The sequence below is a fragment of the Eucyclogobius newberryi genome, unplaced genomic scaffold (assembly GCF_026437365.1).
Source record: "Eucyclogobius newberryi isolate DKJ021-1_F unplaced genomic scaffold, fEucNew1.0.hap1 SCAF_13, whole genome shotgun sequence".
Taxonomy (NCBI): domain Eukaryota; kingdom Metazoa; phylum Chordata; class Actinopteri; order Gobiiformes; family Gobiidae; genus Eucyclogobius; species Eucyclogobius newberryi.
Genome location: NW_027315757.1, coordinates 30,483,836 through 30,499,985, shown reverse-complemented (window position 1 = coordinate 30,499,985; position 16,150 = coordinate 30,483,836). Strand labels below are relative to the sequence as shown.

Here is a 16,150-nt window from a genome sequence, read left to right as displayed (position 1 = left end):
CTAAATAATAAAGTCTAAAGAATAAAATCTGGCGGTAATGTCACAGTGTGATACCAACCTCCATAAAACAACAACAACAACAACAACAACCTCCATAAAACACCAAAGAAGAAGAAGAAGAAGAGCAAACTGTGTTTTTAGTTGTGACTAAAGAAATAAGTGGTCATTCAGACGTCCGCACTCACACAATGGAAACACACTTTTGGTTGGTAAGTTGTAGGATTGCCTCTTCTCCAAAAACATACCTGGAGTTGTATTTGGCTTAATTCATTCTAGTTTGATGAATTCCTCTCCCTCTGAGCGTCAAAAACACTGACACATTGAAAATTACTACAATCTGTGATGTCATATACTACCTCTGGCCCAGAGAAGTCCATAAATTACCGCTAAACTAGTTCGGAGAATTTATTTTTTGACAAGCCAACATTTTGTTAACTCTTTGTACTCTCACGAGCTTGTTCAGTGGACTGACACCGGATTTATCCTGAAGCTAAAGGCAACATTTTTTTGTTGTTCTAAAACAAGAGATACCAAAGTAAAGGTAAAAGTAAATCATATGTAAAACATTTATGTAATTTATTTACAAATTTGCAAACTCTGCTTTTTCCATGTGACAAATGTAAGCAACACACTAAAACATTTAAAATGTTGGCGCAAAAAAATTAAGAAATAAGAAATTATTTATTTACATTACAATTGTATGTATTAATACATGTATTAATTGTATGAGAATAAAGTAAGTATAAAGTCATAATATTAGGCAAACAAAGTCTTAAAAGAATAAAACTCCCACAAAAATGTCATATAAGTGTCATTTTCTTAAAGTTTATGTGTTCCAGTTGTCAACAACGAGTAGAACTAAAGCCCCATTCACACATAATTCCCAGTAAATTGTCATGGACAGATCAGTCAGCTCTGACCCACATTCACACAAGCTTCAGTCCCAGATCATTGCCAGGTTTGCTCCGTTCATACTTAAACCGGCATTTGTCCTTCTGCATTCTATCACTATTCATGGATCTGGAGTGACATCACACACTCGTTGCTACTGCTATCTTGAGGGAAAAACTGCACGCTCACAGTGGGCTGTGCCAACAAAAAGTCTCAAAACCAATGGTTTCTCCTCTGTAACATCCCCAAAGACTCTGTTTGTCACCAGATGGACGTTATATTTCAGGATCAGACACAAAGTCTGTGCTCTTGAAAGCTTTGAGGGCTTGTCCGGTGCAGTGGGCTTGTGGACGAGGTATCTCAGATGTACATTTCTTCAAACGTTTTACTGTGGCAAGTTGTCTCTGCTTTTACGTGTGAACAACTTGTTGCTGTGGATAAGGGTCAAAATGAATTTCTGTCTTCTTGTATCTTTTTATTTTCAATTTGCAGCACAGTTTTTCATGACCAACAGCGGAGAAAGGCAACAACAACTAGGTAAGTGTTCAAATCAGACATAAAGCTGATCAATTTAAGTTAATTTACAAACCCGAACATAACAATTGCAGTTGATTGAGAAACATTTGAGAATGAATTTTTGTCTTAGTTGAAATTTTCCTCTTGAAGATGTTAGCAATGTTAGCATTACAGAGCAACAGTGCATTTATAAATGCAGAGGTTCAGCGGCTGCACAGGATTAGTGCAGGATTTGTGTGTTAATTCATGTATTATATAAGTAATCTTTTATCCTTTTTTAAAACATTTTTTAGAAAAGCATTTGTTAATTTAATCATATTTTATATTTCCTTTTAGGTTTATAGGTTTATTTTATTATACGTGACTCAGAGACCTCAAGAGCGACTCAAGTGAATCCCTCAATATTTTTCCAGTAGAAAGACAGTATAAAGACAAGCAACTTAGAGGAGGATTGTGTGATTCAGTGATATGACTGACAGTTGGTTAATTAAATTGTCACCAGGCTGTAATTTTGTCAAACACAGCACTGTCGGGGATTTTCATGTATCTGTACTGTTGGAGTCTGGGATCCGCTGTGAAGTTATGATTCATGCATGAAAATAGTCACATGGTTTAAATTGGAGGCATGCAAATGACAACACAGTGAATGACCAGGTGTTTATGCTACATTAACATTAAAGCGTACTTCTAGAATTGTTTTTTTTTTTTTTTTTTGTGGCTTTTATCTATTTGTACTTCTTTGTATCTACTGACTTGCTCGGAAAAACAAATATATTAAACCATACAAAAAAATAACGTAAAGTTAAAGTAGATAAATCAATTTTTATTGTCAGGTCATTGTTTTGGAATAATCCTTGTTTCAGACAGAGACCTGCATAGTACAATCAATGTGTTTGTCTTCACATTTGGGCAAATCCAAAATAACACATTGGATTTGGAACTATTTTATTTTAGCCCTAGAATTGGACAAGATTGTTTGCAGTTGTGGAAATGATTCACTTGCACAAACAGACAATCGGGATACAGTACTGAACATGATAAAAGACTTGAATTCTTTGAAACATGAAAAAAGAGAAAGAAGTGGGTCTAGGGTCTTTCTGCTTTCGAGAGTCCCTCCCTTTAATTACAGATGTGTAATGCACAGTTCAAAGGGCAAAGCGTTCCAAGCCCCGTCTCTACAAACACACCTCCACTCGCTCTATTAGCTGCTCGCTGCTTCCAACGTAAACAGAACAATGTCCTGCCGCTTACACCAATCTACCACCAACCGAGATGTTTACAGTAAATACATACCTGCAAATTGGATTCTTTATTGGGTTCCCAGTGCCTTATTTAACAGAGTCAAAGCATAAGTTTTAATGCAGTGCCTTTTTTTGTAAAAGGCTCGATCAATGCACTTGGAGGCAGTGAAAATGATTTGCAAGATGCTACAGAGTTCCTCTTTTTAGTTAAGCTGCTCAATTTGTTTGAATTACTCTTCTTCACATTCAGAGATAAATCAACTCTCTTTACGATGGAGGATGTCAGATGCTCTCCTGCCTTCATGTTGCCTCACCACAACAAGGTCCCAGTCCTCACGGATGACTGCTTATTGAAGTACAGATGACAAGTGTTTCTGTGTTTTTAATTATTATACTGGATTTGGCGGTATTCGTGGGTGTCAACTTCCTGTTATATAAAACATTTTGTTACCTGTTAAGCACTATGGCAACAGTCCTATTCAGAAACCCATGAAAAGTACCATGTGGTTAATATTTATCTAGTTGTACATCAGTCAGTTGACAGTTTGTGAAGACTGAATACTGCGTACTGTAGTACTCTAGTGTGTTTCCTGTGTTACTGCGGGTTTATTTGTTAATTTAAATGCTGCATTAGCTGAAAGCAGTGCAATCAGCTAGTCTTCATGGCTCCATTGCAATTAAAAACATTTAATTTCAAATACAATAACATAGTTATCAATCATTCAATTGCATTTCATGTGCAATTCATGTGCAATTACTGTGAAATTCATGTGCAATCTATGTGCCGTCGTGACACATATTCATGTGCCATTACTGTCGTGATCACATGCAATGGTGTTTATGTATTTATTTATCTATTTGTCTATGGGAGTTTTTATTTATAGGAGATCTTCTACTGAAAGTGTTTTTCAGACTTTCTATAAGTGATCTGTTCTTCTGTATCTACCTCTGTATCTTCTTGCGTTGCACCAATGAAATTTCCCCATGTGGGACAATAAAGGAATATCTTATCTCATCTTATCTCAATATTAATCTCAGTAACAATTTCACACTTCTTTGAAGTAATATTCAATTTCAGTCCATCATAGTGTACATTTAAATTACACATTTTACATAGCAAGTGTTTAAAAAAACACATGACTTTTAATTTTAAATGATGTTTATTTTTGATTCTGTGTATAACACTTATTTTCATATAGTTGGATGAGTCGGGACAGAATGACCATTGGCTGCAGTTCTAGTGTTGAGCTTCTGCACATGAGTCTGTGCATAAGCACCGGGTCCAGCCATTTGTAAATTGGTAAATTGCAATAACACCCTTCGGCCGACAGGGGGCAGCTTGTTTCTGGATAAACTATGAAAACCCGACATCCACCATACGTCACGTGAGTAACATCAGCGCCTCATTAGAAAACATTATCACATGTGTTTTGCTGTTAGCAATTAGCATACATGCTAACGACTACGTAATCAGTTAATGCCAACTTGAAGGTCCTTGATCTAGTTTATGATGCTTTGAGGCTAACACTTCTTTCCTTTTGAAAAGGCATTAGTGCAAAAACGTGGCATGTAACGAGCCAATAACATTTTATTTGCAGACATTTGGAAGGGTCTATAACACTAAACTTCAAACTTTTGAAGGGCACAACTACCTACTAATCTCCACAGAGATGTTCTCACTTTGCCTGCTGTTCTACAAAACTGATGTAAAAAACTAGTGTATTTATATAGAGAATATTAGGTTTATATGGAGAAGTTTGGGTTTAACTTTCAATCTCCTTGGAGTCAAGCCTGCCACAAGGAATCCTCTACAGAGTTGCTTTAGAACTTAGATGAGCTCAGTTTCCCCTATTGATTACGTAGTGTTGGAATATTATCCTCTTGTCATACAACAGAAATCCTGCATTTTAACTCTGTATTAAATTTTGGACTATAGAATGTTGTGGAACCTTGTAACAATGGTTACAACAGTTATGGAATTAGACACATAATGCCCATGTCCAACCAGGAAGTAACAATAAACTAGAGAAAACAGTCAAACTATAAAAAAAAAAAAAAAATGGTAATTTATTTTAGTAAAACCCTAAAAACCTATAATTATGTAAACCTTTGTGAAATGACTCTAACCTTTGAGACTATAATGTCTGGTATCAGGTCTGGTTTAGTTTAGCTGATCATGTTCAACATGTCAGTGCAATCTGTGCTTAATGTTATGATCTGTGCGGAACTGCCCCCTCAATAATAAGGCTGTTTGTCATTATGACCGGAGGGGTGTGTATGTGAGGGGTGTGAGTCTTGATTCCTGCTCTATATTTATGAGTCTCCATGACAACAGAGCCACTGTCCAGCAGCTTGAAGAGACACAAACTATGAGCACGAAGGACCCTTTTTGTTTAAACACTGGCTATTTAATGCACACATTTTGTTGGCTATAAGATCAGGAGTTATTAGGAATACGCCTATTCATCTTATCTTCTCAGTCAAATAGTCTTGTTGTTCGTCTATATTAGATATGAATGGAATACATGATGGAATACATCATCTACCTATATTTTCAAGCAACTATCAATAGCAGATGCTAATGTGTCCATAGTGTCATTGTGTAAAAAGTCCAATCCAGAACTGAACTTTGGAGCATTTCTTAAATATTCTACTTATTACAGCCAAAAGTAGCCTAGTTGTTGTAGGTTGAATAATGAACAATTAGGCATGTTGATTAAACAATCAAGAATATGCTTGGCTTGGGTAGAGCTCGTCTAGAACAAGGTGTTATGCTTTAGAGGCTAAGAATACCGACATTTTCAAATTGTGTCTTTCTGATATAACAAAAAAAAAAAAAAGAAAAGAAAAAACTTTATAGTCTAATCCTTATAGGATTTAAGAAACTCTACGGTTTGTGTATTTTCAAATGCATTTAGCACACAGGACTTAACCCATTTCTGTAGATGGCTATAGTTATTTGAACAAACCCAGTCATATCACTCACTCATTGATAGTTTAGAGAAGAGTCAAGAGGGTTCCGGAAGGGAAATTGAACAGTTGTATCACCACTGAAACCAGACGTGATTGTAAGAGAACACCTTTTTTCTCACTACAGACGTTTTCCTCATGAAGATATAGAAACAATATACTTAATATTTAGAGGCTATTTTGATATATGAAATATGTTATTTCTTTTGACATGACATGAACCTATAGAGTCATCTATTTTTAAAGCACTGGGCATGTTTCCATAGCAGTTTCAGCGAAGTTGCCAAGCAACAGCATCGGATACAAAGAATATATGAATGAAAGTAGTCGACCGCGCGCATTATTTCCTGGCAGGGACCGATGCCACTGAATGGGCTCAGACGCGCCTCTTGGCAGCAATGTACACGCCCCACACTGTTTTGGGGTCAGCTGCTGTGCGCGCACATGCGGTCAGTACAGCTCTAGACAGGTATGAAAACAAATACATATACAGATATATATATATATATATATTACAAATTGTTTAAATTGGCAAAAAATACTCGTGCGTAAAACAGTTTTTCTAAAATATCCCAAAACTATCAACAGCAGTGTAGTCGTTTAATGCAGGCTATATCAAAATGTTATTTGAATATTATAGTTTGAAATATGCTGGGCAAGTCTATCAAATAAAAATACAATCAAGTTGTCTGTGCGTAATTGAGCAGGAGAAACCAAAGTGGACACAGACTACATAAAGAGCTTTACCTTCTATGCAGCAGATCCTCCAGAGCCCAGAATGGGTCAGGTCCCCCTTTTTGGTTTTAGGCTGTGCTTGACTTTCGTCTGTTAAATTGGTGCCATTACAAATATAAGCCCGTGAATACAGCCAGTAGTCCGTGCCGATGGCGATGGTCATGAGGCTGAAGGCGGCGAAAGCGCCCACTGTGGCCAACAACGTCTGAACCCCGCGGTCACACCAAGCCATAGTGCCACATAGCCTTGAACTGTCCCCGCATCAGAGTGTGACCAGAAGAGAAGCTGATGTTCACCACAGACCGGCGGCAAGACCCCACCTGTGCCCACTCTACATGCTCCACAGATGTTCAGAGCGCACAGGACTGAGCGCGCGCAGCACCATGAGCCGTTTGAACGCACAAAGAACCTCCCCGGCACTTCTTTTTTAAGTCCTTCCACTTCATCTTTAACCAGCACACTTTTTATTGTTTCTCCAGACTACGCGGTCACTCAAAAGCCTTTGCCAGTATTTGAGACGTCAAAGTCAAACCCCACCCACATCATCACGTCTATTGGAGAGGATGTGTCGCTTGAAATAAAATAATCAATACACGTGTAATTGATGGGGTGCTCTTCATTTGAAAGTGTCAAATGGCTTTAGTCTTGAATGTGTTTTATTTTATTAACTTGAATTTAACCAGGTGAGAATCCATTGAGATTGAGACCTCTTTTTCAAGGGTGACATGGGTCAAAGTGCAAAATAGAGCTGCAAAATCATAACAACATTTACACAATCAAGAGACATTTAAGAACAAATGAAAACAAATATTTCGATAAGAATTATTTTTGGGTGAAGATTAAAGTGCATATGTTTAAAGAGTTCATTGTGTAAATAATTTGAAAGTTTTAAGTGTTAATAGTAGAAAAAGCTTCAGTTGTAGTCAGTTTGAAATATGCTGGGCACAACTGAAGCTTTTTCTACTATGGAACTGACTACAACTGAAGCTTTTTCTACTATGGAACACGCCTGGACGAATGAGGGATTACACCGACATATTTTAAGTGTTAAAATAAGTTTCACTATATTGTCTGCACTTCATCTTCAGAACTTCAGATCTTCAGAACTTCAGTGAGGTAAATTGCCATATTCACTATCACAACCTGTGTTTGGTTTGCTGTCTATGGAGCTCATAGACAGTTTGTGTTTTTTCTGCTCACATAATCAGTGTATTGTGAGACAAAGGAGACTGGGAAGTGAGTTTAGATACATAAAATCAATGGGCCACTGACTAACTTGTGAATCAAGCAAGTTTTGAACATAGGTCCCCTGTGTACCAAGCATAGGATTTATAGTGTGCATATGAGAGGTAAACTACACATTTCACTAAAACATAAGATTATATTTAGGATTTTACTTAAAAAGGCCTATTTTCCCCCAGTTTGACCATTTTGGTGAAGTTTATAATGGTTGGACATAAGCAGCAGATGGAACATAGGTAATTCTAAAACCTTGCAACCATAGAAACGTCTGATATGAATCCAAAATCCACATAAAATATTGTTTAAACAATAATTTGTTTTTGTTTTTTCAGAAAAATATGTTTGTTGCTTGTAAATTGTCTAAATATTTGATGGAATGTTGCTTATTGATGGGATTTTAGAACTCAGCACTACTGGTCCATGTACAAAGTATAATTTATTTTTGCTTATTCAAGTTGGGAAATGCTCTTTGTAAGCAGCACTTGTAAACACACTTTCATAAAGGAAGTTGCCCAACGTAAACATAGATCACTGGGCTTCAAACTAAAAGCTCAAAGATAATTTAGTCGCTAGAATAAAGTTGTAAAATTATGGCAACATAAAACATAGGATCTTAAATTTAAAATAAAACGAAATTTTATTATGTTTTAACATTAATTTAACGTAATTACGTGATACAAAATGATCACTAAATCAAGTGATAAGATATTATGATGAAATTACATGACATAAGGCTATATGAAAGAACACCACTTTTTTCCCCCATCTGTATAGATAAAGACAGACTACGTTCATGATTTTTCCCAGTGAAAGTATAGTATTAGTAGTTCTATGCTAGTAGTAGTAGTTGTAGTAGTAGTAGTAGTGGTAGAGGAGGTGCAGGTGTATTGCCTCTAGGTCATAGGTCGCCCTCAGAGTGCGTCTCACATCGATGATGATTAAACAGCTCCACAAAGTGCTAACATCAGCCTAAATGATGGTGTGCAAAACCATAGACTAACTGACAGTCCAGTTCAAATGTGAAACTTCTGATTTGTATGACAGACCTACGTTGCCATAATTTTACAACTAGTAATATTTAAAACCCCACCGTGTCAGCCAAAAAATAGAATGGATAAATAAACAACTTAATTACAGGTGTTTTTATAGTACTGAAACACTCTTGCTGTGAAGTGGATTGTTTCTCCACAAACTCTGCTTTTCCGGACGAGGATTTGCCCCCTGCTTGTCTCCATGGACAGTTTCTTCCCTCTATCTCCATGGAGAATGTTCTAAAGTTTAGTTTTTTCTATCTCCATGGAATGATGCAGGTGGCAAGCCCGGTAACAAGAATCTCAAAATGAATTATATTTTGTACACGAACCAAATACCAAATAATTGAAACTTTTATTTTTAAAATGTTATTAACAAACTGACACTTGACTGATGTGTAACTACAGGAACTATCCAGCCAAAGTAAGTAATAATTAGGAAAACATATGCATTAGCTACTATAAAGTGTGCGTTTGCACATGTATAGGTGCTAGTGATTAGGGCTGAAACTAACAATCAATTAGTCTAGCAATTAACAAATCGATTAGTTCTTTAGAACACAAAAGTCTTGTGATGAAAATGTTTTTACTAAATTTGACCCAGTCAAAGCTGAAGTGGCGACATTTGAGGATGATGGACATGTATGGATAGTGCCACAGTTAACACTCTGTGTCAGCTGTGAAAACATTCTAATTCAAATGAGATGATCCAAAATGAATGTAGTTGAGAAAATATATTTATATATTTATTTATAAAACTTGAAATAGGCCTAGTCTAGCAAATGTAAAAGGGTTAAAGAAGTTTAAATATGTCAACAATGACTTTTGAAAAGTAAAGAAAGAAAAAGTCGTCTAAATAGGTTTAGACCATATTCTTATATTCACATTTATCAGTAATCCATATTCATATATTATCCGCACACAGAAAAACAACAATGATACAATGACATGACATGGCCTATTTTCCATTACAGCAACAATGAGAGCTTTCAAAAAGTAAAGAAAGAAAAAGTAGTCTTCATAGGTTTATAGTGAATTTAAAATGTAGGCAATAAGAGACCGGCTCCATCTGCTGGTTATTACAGATGACTAATAAATAGGCCTCCATAAATACATAAACACAAACGCCTATAGTGGACCTGACTGGACTGAGTCTGGTGTCAAATTGAAAAAAGTGACTTGCTGGAATTATTAATATTATTATTAGTAACGTTTATATTTTTACTTCGACATGACAGCAGAGGTAATTCCATAATTGTTACCTAGCAACCATAATGGTCAAAAGCTGTAAAGTAGCATATCCATATAAGCATGTTATAACTCAGTGCTTCCTGTATTTTTGTCCTTTTTAAAACTGATGTACAACTGTGATAAATATATTTATCACATGTAAGTTATAGTAAAATATAAATATTAAACCCTGTCATCATTAGGCCTTAATAACAGAAAATTATATTAGGGATTTATTTTCATTTTCATGCAATTTTTAATCTGTGTAGCAGGAACTGAGATTTGTCTTACTTGTTATGTTAACTTTTATTTATAGATGTTCACAGGAAGACGGTTACAAATACTTTATTTTTATTCTTATTTTTTATCTGATAGCTTATTGTTATGACTTATTCATTGTTTTATTGTTTTGTGTTGCATCGATCACCAAGACAAGTTCCTATGTTTGTGAATTTTGTTCATTGACAATGGCAATAAACCTATTATGATTCTGATATTGTGTCTATCTTTAAAGTCTGGCACGTGGCACACCTCATGACCTCACCTCTCTGACCTTTAGTGGACTCCATAGTCCACTAACGTGACCAGTTGTGTGACTTCTGACTTCTAATAATCAAGTGAAAGTACTGTTTTACGCCAGTTGATGGCGCCAAGACACTAAAAAAGCACGAAGTCGTTGCCCAAACCATTCTGCGCATGCGTAGCTCGAAGTGTGCGCGGTGAGCACTTACCGGGGCCGTTCAATCTCTGCTCACTTGCCTCCTGAAGCCTCGACTCCTCGATTCCTCTGCTGTAAACGCGGCCCACTGGGGACAGGGGACCAATGGAGGACAGTCTGTCTCTCTCCTGTATGGCTGTCTCACGTGTGGGCGGGTCTTAGAGATGATAGAGACGAGAGGAGACAAGTGAACAGTGTTTGAACTCACCCTTGAAGCGTGTCTGCACACGTGCACGCTGCGCACGCGCGCCGCGTCACAGCCATGCTGTATGTTCTCGCCCACATTCAACAAAGACCTGCCCCTTTTCAGGAGGACCGCTCTCCGCCGCCATCGTTACTTTACCTGTAATCATTACTAAAGAGGATTACGCTACTTTTATCAAATATCGAGACATCTGTACTCTACAGCACAGTGTCCGAAATGGAAGTGGTTCAAAATGATACCACCGGAGAAACCAAAACGGCAATAAATTCTTGGCGTTACCGCCACCATTTTACGTACAAGGCAGACCAAGGAAAAAATATCATCGTTCAATGTAATCTATGCCTTCCGAAGGTTAACCTCTTGTCCACATCGAAGACATCCACTTCAAATCTAAAGAAGCACTTAGACGTAAGTCCTATAGTATTCTGTAAACAGAGTAAATCTGTAGGTTTGTGCGTAAAAACACTGTAGAAATGCAGTCACGTTACACGTCTGCTTGTCTATTACTTATTCGTGGCACTGCAAGATGTCTGCCGTGCGCTTTATTTTAATGTTCCTGTTTTTACTGCTGTCGGTGTTGCAAGTTTGTTGCAATAAAGCTGATATATGTACAACAAATAAAAACTTAAAGCACTCTTATTATTTTTCTTTTTTCCAGAGAACACATTTGGGCTGTGATGCCCAGCCTGATGCCAAGAGGGCACGGAGAGACGAAAGCTCCCACTGCCAACTCAAAAAAATAAAAGCAGAAATCCTCTCCAAATGTTTGACTCAAACTCGGATTGACGATCTTATCTTTGACTTTGTAGTAGAGGACTGTCAGTCCTTTTATCTCCTGGAACAACCTGGATTCAAAAAACTAATTGCCGGGTTGAGTGAGGGGCTTAAGGTCACAGACAGAGTTACCTTATTTACCAAGGTTGACCTAGCTTTTTCCAAAATGCGAGAGGAGCTGATGGTAAAACTCACCACCATCCAGTATGTTTGCACCACTGCAGACATCTGGACCGCCAACAATGAGAGCTTTCTGGGAATGACATGCCACTGGATTGACCCAAACTCCCTGGAGAGGAAGTCTGCAGCATTGGGTTTTGCCAGACTTCAGGGCAGAATAACATATGAGACCATCTCTGGACGAATACATGACATCCACCTGGCATACAATATTGAAGGCAAAGTACAAACAACATTTACAGACAATGGCAGCCCTTTTATCAGTGTTTTTAAGGAGTTTGGTTTGAATAACCAAGAGAAGGATGACATTGGGCACTTTGAGAATGTAAGTACTGTGCTTGACGGAGAGCCCGAGCAGGACATGCTGCTGTTCCTGCCTCCTGTCCAGCGCTGCGCCTCACATACTCTGGAGCACATTGTCACAGAAGACTTTTGGCGGGCTATATCACAGGGGCCCATGTGTCAGCTGCATTACAGTGCCATGTCCAAGCTGTACAGCTTATGGAGTAAATGTCATCACATACAAGTGGGCATGGGCTGTGCAGAGGAGATCGGAAAGATGGCACTTGTTGTTCCCAATGTCATCCGCTGGAATGTGGAGTATTGTGCCATTCAGAAGATTGTCTCGCTCAGTGAGCGTGAGCTGACAGAGCTGTGTGCTCGACTTGAGGTCCAACGATTGCAGCCAGAGGAGATGGCCTTCCTCAAAGAATATGTGACTGTTTTCCATCCACTTGCTTTTGCACTTGAACTTTTTCAAGCAGAGCAAAAATGCTATTTTGGGCTGGTAATTCCAACTGTCCTCAGCCTGAAGACAAAGCTGAACGAGCATAAAGATGCAGCAAATTACCTTGGTGATGTCATAAATGCTATTGTTGTGGCCATCGATTTGCGCTTCCAAGAACTGTTTTCCAGCACAGAGGCAAAGATTGCAACTGCAACAACCCCTCAATTTCGACTGTGGTGGATGGCAGCGTCTGAAAGAGAGGAGATGTGTGCTTTACTCGCTTCAATGGCCTCTCAAGTAGATCTAAGTGTGGTCACAGATGGAACAAGCACTGAAATTCTTCCAACCATTCATTCTGAGGACGACTTCTTTAACTATGGGCCTGTGAAGCCGCCGGTTCAAGTGCAGTCGCGGACCGTGACTGAGGAGATCAAGAAATATGTTGAAGGAACAGGGAAGACCCTAGAGTGTCTACAGGACTTTCCCAGAGTCAAGCAGCTATTTCTCAAGTACAACACAATGCTGCCTTCCACAGCGCCAGTGCAGCGCCTCTTCAGTCAGAAAGGTAATCTGGTCAACTGTCAGAGAAACATTCTTACTGATGGCTATTTTGAGCGTATTCAGCTCTTGAAATACAACGGTCATCTGTTTACAGCTGCCACTAAGTAAATCCATGTATTATTCATGATTATACGTATTTTTCGTTTGCAGGATCAAATGTATTATCAGGAATATATTGCCAAAATTAACTGTATAATCAGTCTTTACTTTTGCTCGTTTGCATATGCTCAGTTCAGTAGTTGCCTTGTATATAGAATATGGTAACTGACAATCATAAGTAAAAAATTAAAAAAGACCATATTAAAACAGATTGTCATTGTGATTTGAAGTAGTCACAGGTTCTCTTCAAGTGATTGTGTCTTTGTAATACATTTTCTTTGTTGTCTGGAAATGCACATCCACTTATATTTTTATATGTATAATGAGCACTTTTCTTTTTTGATATTAGATTCTAATTCTTTTGACACAGGCCTCAGACAGCTGTTGTATGACAATACACTTTCACTTATATTTTGTATTATGTGTAATAAACATGCCTTGGTTTTGAAAAAAATATTCAGTTTTTTTTTCTAATGTTTTTGAGGAATAGCTGAGGAAGTTCAAACTTAACTTTGATGCCATTACCATCGTAAACCTCATGGAAATGCTATTCATTTCTTGCAAAAGGGGAGGAAAGGCAGTGAATGACCAGATCCCTGTCAGATAAACTGGAGAAGCTTTTTGAATGAGTGCCGAAATATATCACCTGAACATTTTGCCCAGTTCACACAATTCAGTGTCTTCTGGTCCTACCTGGACAGCTAAGAGATCAGACTTCTTGCTAAAGCTGTAGCGTAAGAAACTAAACAGGAGGCAGGAACTGAAATCAATTAAAAAAATATATAGAATAAATCCATATACCGTACTCAACATACCAAATGAGACATTTTATTATCAGAATACAAATATTTATTTTCAAAGTTCCCTTTTCATGTTAACAAATACACACACTATTGTATTAGGCACAATGTGGATGTTAGTGTAATTTAGTGTGTGCGCTGTCCCCCTACTCAGCCTTCATCTATAAAAACCACCATGCTCCCACTAATGCATATTTCTGACTTAAACAGGGCATGGTCTGTTATGTCAAGCACTGACTTAAAACATTTTAGATGTTTTAGCTCAACATTAACTATCTGGTTTAGTTTAGATCATGTTTGTAGCAGAAATAAGCAAATCCCAATTCCCTGCTTCTCAATACTGTCTGAGTTAAAAGTAAAAGTTAATGTCACTGATGGAGTTTTGCAGGGCTAAAATGGCCTAGATTCTCACAAGACTTAAGCCAACGCTGGACATTAGCTGGAACTGAGGAGGAGACATTTTTTTGCATACAACAGAAACATGCAATATCTGCCAGAGAGAAGTCGGACCCAGCCACCCACAGGGTTTGTCCCAGAGCAGAATTAAGGGCACGGAGAACAGCAGCTCGCTCCTTAGCCCCACCCTCTGCCAGCTGGAAAAAGGCAGTGTCCACCCAACTGTCCACGAGTGTCGCCTGTGCTGGGTCAGAGGGATAAACGTTGAGCAGCTTAAAGAGGAAACGGGCTACATTGGCCTCCCCTTCAATGGGACACATATTTTGAATGTTGAACTTCATTTGGAGTTTTGGTACTGTGGAAAGATCAGAAAAAAAATTAAATTAGTACGTAAAGCATTGGACATATATACATTTTTAAATGATGGTTTGTGGACCTAGTACCTAAAGAAAATATGACAAAGCCTAGATGGAGATGATATAGCTTTAAGTCTAGAATTCATATTTACTGTTTTCATACCAATGAGTAGATGATTCATCATCCAGTCTTACCATTTTTCCAAATTAGTGTGAAGCCAAGTTGGAACAGTTGTCGGGCATAGCTCTCTACATGACGTGGTCCTAGGCAGGACAGGAGCTGTGGCGGCACACTGGCTACAGAAGAGTGGACGTGGACAGATGACAGAATTCGGTAACGTTGACACAGGAGGCCGTGGAGCACAAACAGAGTCAGAGGTGGTTCAGCAGGGTTGGCATTAATCACAATATCACGAAGCGCACCAAGGTCCTGGTGACATAAGAGCAGAGGAAATAGACACCATGCTAAAACTTCAAAGCGCTCAACTGAAAAACTGAGTTTGTAATGTTAAGCAACATAATTGAACTGGGTGTGGCCACAACATGATGTAGGCCTATTGAGGCATGAATGGAATTTACCTTGCCCAAAAGTGATTCCAGGTCAGCTGGGCCTTTGAAGGCCGTGGTGGTGGGGCTCTGGAAAGATAAGCTGCTGCTGACGGTCAAGTCCAGATCTGCATCTGGGGTGGTCACAGTCTTGGACAGGCCTTCTACTGCAGCCTTTAGCTCGTACAGTTTGCGCAGGATCTCATCCTGACGCGCCTCCAGGGCTTTAACCGCTGGGTCCACTTCACCATTCTGTGGTCACAAAAAAATAATGATGAGTTTGTGGCACAAAAGAAAGATACACTTCAAATGGCTATGGTTAGCAAAAAACAACTTCATCAGCAAAGGAATTAAGGAGAGGGTCAGGTTTAAAAAACGTAGCCATGTCGGTATGACCCCTCTTTCGTCCAGGAGTGTACCATGGTAGAAAAGGATTCAACTTTCAGATGCAAGTCGAAAGGTTTTGATGAATCCTTTTATACGGGAAAAAGTAGCCAGATTCAACGAAGCCGGAAGACAGATTTGTTGGCCCTGGATCATGCTTTCCTTCTGTATGAGGCAACACTGCTCATGGTCGTCAAGTGTAATACCTCAACATAAAAGGTGTAAACACTATCTTTACTTTTCATGAATTTATTAAAACGCATGTGGAGTTTAATTTGTACTGTCATAAGAGACGTTAGCAGTTACCTGAAGCGCGTGGCCAGAGCCGGAGCTGTTCCCGTGCTGCGCGTGGATATTCGGTAATGTGTACATGCGCGTGGGTAAATCAACTTCGATATGGCCGCCACAAATTGGCTTTACCTGGTACATAGACATGGCGACGACTGGACCCTGGCACGACCTTTTAATTTCTAACTAGGTCCTGGCCACAGATGCCCTTAGCGGCTGTTGACAGGCAGCAGCAACAGTGCGAGCCGGAGCGGAAGCGG

The 16,150-nt window shown here is 38.7% G+C and overlaps 3 protein-coding genes across 5 annotated transcripts in view; 1 reads left to right on the top strand and 2 right to left on the bottom strand.

Moving 5' to 3' along the window:
* The window catches only part of LOC140357697 (voltage-dependent calcium channel gamma-4 subunit-like), a 13,223-nt gene extending 6,403 nt beyond the window's left edge, over positions 1–6,820 (bottom strand). For both annotated transcript variants that reach the window (XM_072442212.1, XM_072442213.1), the window contains exon 1: positions 6,366–6,820. In XM_072442212.1, the coding sequence (XP_072298313.1) occupies positions 6,366–6,585 (220 nt within the window). In that variant the 5' untranslated portion in view covers positions 6,586–6,820. The remainder of the gene's footprint in view (positions 1–6,365) is intronic.
* A 4,037-nt stretch (positions 6,821–10,857) lies between these two features.
* zbedx (zinc finger BED-type containing X) lies at positions 10,858–13,536 on the top strand. Its single transcript, XM_072443430.1, has 2 exons — positions 10,858–11,187; positions 11,438–13,536. Exons 1-2 carry the CDS (start codon positions 10,996–10,998, stop codon positions 13,127–13,129), a joined length of 1,884 nt encoding a protein of 627 aa, XP_072299531.1. The 5' UTR covers positions 10,858–10,995; the 3' UTR covers positions 13,130–13,536.
* A 396-nt stretch (positions 13,537–13,932) lies between these two features.
* Positions 13,933–16,150, bottom strand: aimp2 (aminoacyl tRNA synthetase complex interacting multifunctional protein 2). 2 transcript variants are annotated; one of them, XM_072443428.1, is made up of 4 exons: positions 15,909–16,150; positions 15,252–15,470; positions 14,868–15,102; positions 13,933–14,671 (listed from the first exon to the last, which is right to left on the bottom strand). In XM_072443428.1, the coding sequence occupies exons 1-4, from the start codon at positions 16,035–16,037 to the stop codon at positions 14,289–14,291; spliced, it is 966 nt and encodes a 321-aa protein (XP_072299529.1). In that variant the 5' UTR covers positions 16,038–16,150; the 3' UTR covers positions 13,933–14,288. The 2 variants fall into 2 exon arrangements, with proteins under 2 accessions (XP_072299529.1, XP_072299530.1); XM_072443429.1 differs by having other exon boundaries at positions 16,023–16,147.